The sequence below is a fragment of the Ailuropoda melanoleuca genome, chromosome 1 (assembly GCF_002007445.2).
Source record: "Ailuropoda melanoleuca isolate Jingjing chromosome 1, ASM200744v2, whole genome shotgun sequence".
Classification (NCBI taxonomy): domain Eukaryota; kingdom Metazoa; phylum Chordata; class Mammalia; order Carnivora; family Ursidae; genus Ailuropoda; species Ailuropoda melanoleuca.
Genome location: NC_048218.1, coordinates 792719 through 799094, shown reverse-complemented (window position 1 = coordinate 799094; position 6376 = coordinate 792719). Strand labels below are relative to the sequence as shown.

General features: G+C 42.4%; 1 protein-coding gene across 1 annotated transcript; it reads right to left on the bottom strand.

Annotated features, from left to right (window-relative positions):
- Nucleotides 1-2203: 2203 nt before the first annotated feature.
- On the bottom strand, nt 2204-2926 carry LOC117796916 (histidine-rich glycoprotein-like). The gene has a single exon (XM_034647001.1). The coding sequence runs from the start codon at nt 2924-2926 to the stop codon at nt 2204-2206; it is 723 nt and encodes a 240-aa protein (XP_034502892.1).
- Between the last annotated feature and the right edge of the window lie 3450 nt (nt 2927-6376).

Below are 6376 nucleotides of genomic sequence, written 5' to 3'. Positions count from 1 at the left end.
TTTATGGGATTCAATCATAATTCTTTGCCTCTTGTTTTTAAATAAGGGGTTTTCTGGACCTGAATAGGAATTGGGAATGAGCCTGAATAACTTTCCTAGCCTTGGGCCCCAGGGATTTCTCCTTTGTTGCTGCCATGAAATAGTTTTTACATGGCCTCGCTCAGGCCTTCCTGGTGGTGAGCATCACTCCTGCTTCAGAACGACTTCCTCCCGTCTGGAAAGGAACAGGGCTCAGCGCTCAGCCCCCTCCCATGCCCCCCTCCCACACCCCTCCCACACCCCCCTCCCGGGGCTCTGTCCCACACCTTAGCCATCGGCTGTGCGGTGCCAGCACAGCCAGAGACTGCCCACTGCGCCCCCACCATCCTTCTCTGAAACCTGTGTTCCAGTAGCTTCATGTGGGGTTTCTCGTCTTTTGTTGGGTTTGTTTTTTCTCCAGACGGTTCTCTCTCCAAAAGTGAATATTGTTGTATATATGTGAGATTCCTGAGGACTCAGAGCTCTTCAGCATTGTTTAAATTTCCTACAAGCTCCTAAATGGTTCCTTGCTCCTTCCTTTCTTCCTTCTTTCCTGCCTTCCCTCCCTTCCTCCTTTCTTTATCCTTTTGTTTTCACTTTCCCAGAACTTGGGGACTTGGATTCAGCACATACTTCCTGGAGTTTTCTCCATTTGCTCTCAGAATATTCACCTAGATTCCCACTTAGTGTGCGTCCCTATTTCTTTGTGGGGGTATTACTATTTTGGGGGGTTTCCGAGTTTTGTGTCTCAAAGGGCTGTTCCCCACTTAATATTTCCTACAAACACTGAGCATTCGGTGATTCACTCGGACCCTGCTGCTGTGTGTTGGCCACACCTACCCCTGTTCTCAGGGTTTGATGGATTCCTTGACATCTGATTCTACTGAAGAGGTCTCAGGGGTTTTTTCTTTGTTAATCTTGTCACCATAGCTGGGGATTTTTAAGGAATTTTGAAAATTAAAAGCAAGAGCTACCTGTTCCATGACCACCATAGTGAATTTTTATATATATTTAAATCCCAGGAGATTTAATAATTAGTTAAGTGAATAACAAGTAATGATGATTATCCTAGATGTTTGATACTCATTTCCTTTTATTCATATTTTTACATATTTTATTCTGCATTTCTTCCTGCAAATCCAGTTTTCTTTCTGTGGCCATTTTCTTTCTGCCTGAACAACAGCCTTTACAATCTACTGTGGAGTGGGTTTGCTGGAGAAGTTCCCATTTTCTGATTGTCCAGAAATGCCTTCATGCACCTTCATCTGTGCAGGACGACCACCTGTGGGAGAGGAGTCTACGTGCACGGTCATTCCCAGCACACCACGGCTCTCGTTCCATTCTGTGCGCGTGGTGTGGTTACTATTGGGAAGGAAGACTTCCATCTAACTACCGCTCCTTTGAAAATAATCTCATTTATTTCTTTGTTGGCTTTTAATATCTCTTCTTTGTCTTTGTTTTCTTGAGATTCTGTTATGATGCATCTAGTGTGAGTTCCTCTGTCAGTCTTGCTTGCAATGGGTTGGGTGCCTGAGTCTTTTACCAGCTCTGCCCTGTAGAAAGAGCCTCTGCTCCACCCCCGCCCTCTCCTCGGAGCCCGAGTGAATGTAGGTCAGTGGCCAGCTCCGTGTGTGTGTGTGTGTGTGTGTGTGATCTCTCACGCTTCCCATCTGGTTCTTTGTGTGGTACATTTTGGACCATCTCCTGTGGCTTAGCTCTTGGCTCATAAAATCTCCTCAATTCTGCACAGTTCTGTTGTTAAACGTGTTCACTGAGTTTGAAACTGGCTTTTGTAGCTTTTTGTTTCAGAATTTCTCTGTGCTTTCTTTCAACTTTGCTGTAGCATTATTTTTAACCTTTATTCTGAATTAATCACAGATTCATAGAGAGTAGGAAGAGCAGTACAGAGTCTCCTATAACATTTACCCAGCTTCTTCCAGTGGTAACATCTTACATAACTTTAGTACAATATGAAAGCCTAGAAAATAATACAGTGCAGTGCTGCTAATTAGACTTCAAACTTTATTCCAGTTTTCCCATTTTTTACCCGTACACGTGTGGGTGTGGGGGTGTGTGTGTGGTAGTAGGAGGGGGGGCAGTAGTAGTGGTGGTAGCAGTAATAATATTAGTAATAACAATAGTACTAATAGCCGTGGTAGTAAGAGTAGCAGCAACAACAGAAGTACTAGCAGTAGCGGTAATAGTGGTGCCGGTCATAATGGTAGCTAGGGTAGTGGAAATGGTGGTAGTGGTGGTAGTGATGGTAGCAGTAACAGGGGTGGTAGTGATGGTAGCAGTAACAGGGGTGGTAGTGATGGTAGCAGTAACAGGGGTGGTAGTGATGGTAGCAGTAACAGGGGTGGTAGTGATGGTAGCAGTAACAGGGGTGGTAGTGATGGTAGCAGTAACAGGGGTGGTAGTGATGGTAGCAGTAACAGGGGTGGTAGTGATGGTAGCAGTAACAGGGGTGGTAGTGATGGTAGCAGTAACAGGGGTGGTAGTGATGGTAGCAGTAACAGTGGTGGTGGTGATGGTAGCAGTAACAGGGGTGGTAGTGATGGTAGCAGTAACAGGGGTGGTAGTGATGGTAGCAGTAACAGGGGTGGTAGTGATGGTAGCAGTAACAGGGGTGGTAGTGATGGTAGCAGTAACAGGGGTGGTAGTGATGGTAGCAGTAACAGGGGTGGTAGTGATGGTAGCAGTAACAGGGGTGGTAGTGATGGTAGCAGTAACAGGGGTGGTAGTGATGGTAGCAGTAACAGGGGTGGTAGTGATGGTTAGCAGTAACAGGGGTGGTAGTGATGGTAGCAGTAACAGGGGTGGTAGTGATGGTAGCAGTAACAGGGGTGGTAGTGATGGTAGCAGTAACAGTAGCGGCAGTGACAGCGGCAGTAGTAGTAGCAGCCATCGTGGCATTGGTAGTAAAGTTGTAACAGCAGGACTGTAATGGTAGTAGCAATAACAGGAATAGTAGCAACAGCAGCAGTAGTAGTTGGCGTCTATGCAGTTTTATACCCTGCACAGATTTGCGTAACCACCGCACAGTCTAAGATACAGAACTGCCCCCTTCATCACCTGTAAGGAAGTGCCTTGTGATACCCTGAAATAGTCACCCTCCGCCCACTCCCATCTCTCCCCTGGAAATCAGTCATTAATTCGCAATCTTTATGTCATTTCAAAACTGTTATAGAAATGAAGTCATACAGTTTACAACCTTTTACCTTTGGCTTTTTTCACTCCACGGAAGGCCCTACAGGTCCGTCCCCGTTGCTGTGCACGTCAGTGTTTGTTCCTTTTTCTGCTGTGTCGCATTCCATGGTGCTGGATGACCACAGTCAAACCATGCACCCACTGAGGGACACCGGGGTTGTTTCCCATCTCTGCCTGTTGTGAATAAAGCTGCGGCATAAGCTCAAGCACAGGGTTTCATGTTGACGTAAGTGTTCATTTCTCCGGCATCAGTGCCCGAAAGTACAATTGCCGGGTTCTATAGCAAGGACATGTTTCATTTTGTAATACATGATTTTTCCAGAGTGGCTGTACCATTTCACATTTCTATGGAAATGTATGGGAGATCCGATTTCTACATGTCCTTGCCAATATTTGGTATTATCACTATTTTTCAAAGCTGTTCTAATAGGTATGTAGCCTGGTGTTCTTAATTTGCATTTCCCTGATACCTAATGATGGTGAACAATATTTTCATGTGCTTATTTTCCATCCATATATTTTCTTTGGGGAAATGTCTGTTCATGACTTTTTCTCATTTTCTAATTGATTTTTTAAACCCCATCACCCCTTTCCCCCATCCCCCCACCCAACTTCCATCTGATGACCATCAGTTTATTTTCTATAGTTGAGAGTCTGTTTCTTGCTTTGTCTGTCTCTGTTTTTTCCCTTTGCTTATTTATTTTGTTCCTTAAATTACAAATATGAGTGAGATCATATGATGTTCGTCATTCTCAGATTGACTTATTTCACTTGGCATAATGCTCTCTAGCTCCATCCACGTTGTAGCAAATGGCAAGATTTCATTTTCTTTTTTTTATGGCTGAGTAATATCCCATTGTGTATACACCACATCTTCTTTATCCATTCATCAGTTGATGGGCATTTGGGCTGTTTCCATATCTTGACCATGGTAAATAGTGCTGCAATAAACATAGGGACACATGTACCCCTTCGAATCAGAATTTTTATATCATTTGAGTGAATATCTAGTTGTGCAATTGCTGGGTCATAGGGTAGCTCTATTTTCAACTTTTTGAGGACCCTCCATACTGTTCCACAGTGGCTGCACCAGTTTGCGTTCCCACCAACAGTATAAGAGGGCTCCCCTTTCTCCACATCCTCGCCAACATCTGTCGTTTCCTGACTTGTTGTTTTTAGCCATTCTGACTGGTGTGAGGTGGGATCTCATTGTGGTTTGGATTTGCATTTCCCTGATGCCGAGTGATGTTGACCGTCTTTTCATGTGTCTGTTGGGCATCTGGATGTCTTCTTAGGAAAAATGTCTGTTCATGTCTTCTGCCCATGTTTTAATTAAATTATTTGGTTTTTGGGTGTTGAATTGTGTAAGTTCTTTATATATTTTGGATACTAGCCTTTCATCAAGTATGTGATTTGCAAATATCTTCTCCCATTCTGTAGGTGCAGTCTGCCTTTTAGTTTTGTTGGTCGTTTCCTTTTCTGGGCAGAAGCTTTTTATTTTGATGAAGTCCCAGTAGTTTATTTTTGCTTTTGTTTCTCTTGCCTCAGGAGATATACCTAGAAAAATGTTACGACTGATATCAGAGAAGTCACTGCCTATGTTCTCTTCTAAGATTTTTATGGTTTCAGCTCTCACATTTAGGTCTTTCATCCATTTTGAATTTATTTTTGTGTATGGTGTAAGAAAGTGGTCCAGTTTCATTCTTCTGCACGCTGCTGTCCAGTTTTCTCAACACCATTTGTTGAAGAGACTGTCCTTTTCCCATTGGATATTCTTCCCTACTTGGTCAAAGATTAATTATGGGTTCATTTCTGGGTTTTCTATTCTGTTCTATTTATCTGTATGTCTATTTTTGTGCCAATACCCTGCTGTTTTGATTATTACGGCTTTGTAGTGTAACTTGAAATCCAGAATTGTGATACCTCTTGCTTTTCTTTTTCAAGATTACTTTGGTTATTCAGGGTCTTTTGTGGTTCCATACAAATTTTAGGATTATTTGCTCTAGTTCTGTGAAAAATGCTGTTGGTATTTTGATAAGGATTGCATTAAATGTGGAGATTGCTTTGGATAGTATAGACATTTTAATGTTGTTTGTTCTTCCAATCCATGAGTGTGGAATGTCTTTCCATTTCTTTGTGTCCTCTTCAATTTCTTTCATCAGCATTTTATAGTTTTCAGGGTACAGGTCTTTCACCTCTTTGGTTAGGGTTATTCCTAGGTATCTTATTATTTTTGATGCAATTATAAATGGGATTGTTTTCTTGATTTCTCTTTCTGCTGATTCATTACTGTCATAGAGAAATGCAATAGATTTCTGTATGTTGATTTTGTATCCTGCAACTTTACTGAATTCATTTGTCAGTTCTAGCAATTTTTTGGTGGAGTCTTCTGGGTTTTCTATATAGAGTATCATGTCATCTGAAAATAGTGAACGCTTTTTACGTCTTTCTTACTGATTTGGATGCCTTTTATTTCTTTTTGTCTGATTACTGAGGCTAGGACTTCTAGTACTATGTTGAATACCAGTGGCAAGAATGGACTTCCCTGTCGTGTCCCTGACCTTAGGGAAAAAGCTCTCAGTTTTTTACCATTGAATATGATGTTCCCTGTGGGGTTTTCATATATGCCCTTTATTATGTGGAGGTATGTTCCCTCCATCCCTACTTTGTTGAGAGTTTTTATCATGCATGGGTGCTGTACTTTGTCAGATGCTTTTTCTGTGTCTATTCAAAGGATCACATGGTTCTTATCCTTTCTCTTGTTGATGTGGTGTATCACACTGATTGATTTGCAAATACTGAACCACACTTGCAACACAGGAATAAATCCCACTTGAGGGGTGCCCGGGTGGCTCAGTTGTTAAGTGTCTGCCTCTGGCTCAGGTCATGATCTCAGGATCTTGGGATCCAGCCCCACCTTGGGCTCCCTACTCATCAGGGAGTCTGCTTGTCCCTCTACTCCTCCCCCTGCTCATGCTTGCACGCTCTCTCTCTCTGTCAAATAAATAAATATCTTTTAAAAAATCCATTTGATTGCAGTAAATGACTTTTTAAGTGAACTGTTGGATTTGATTTGCTACTCCCTTGTTGAGAATTTTTGCATCCACGTTCATCAGGGATATTGGCCTATGGTTTTCTTTTTTAGTGG

What these genes read in the sequence shown, in the direction of transcription:
- LOC117796916 (XM_034647001.1), bottom strand. Translation starts at nt 2,926, where the DNA reads ATGGCTGCTACTACTACTGCCGCTGTCACTGCCGCTACTGTTACTGCT.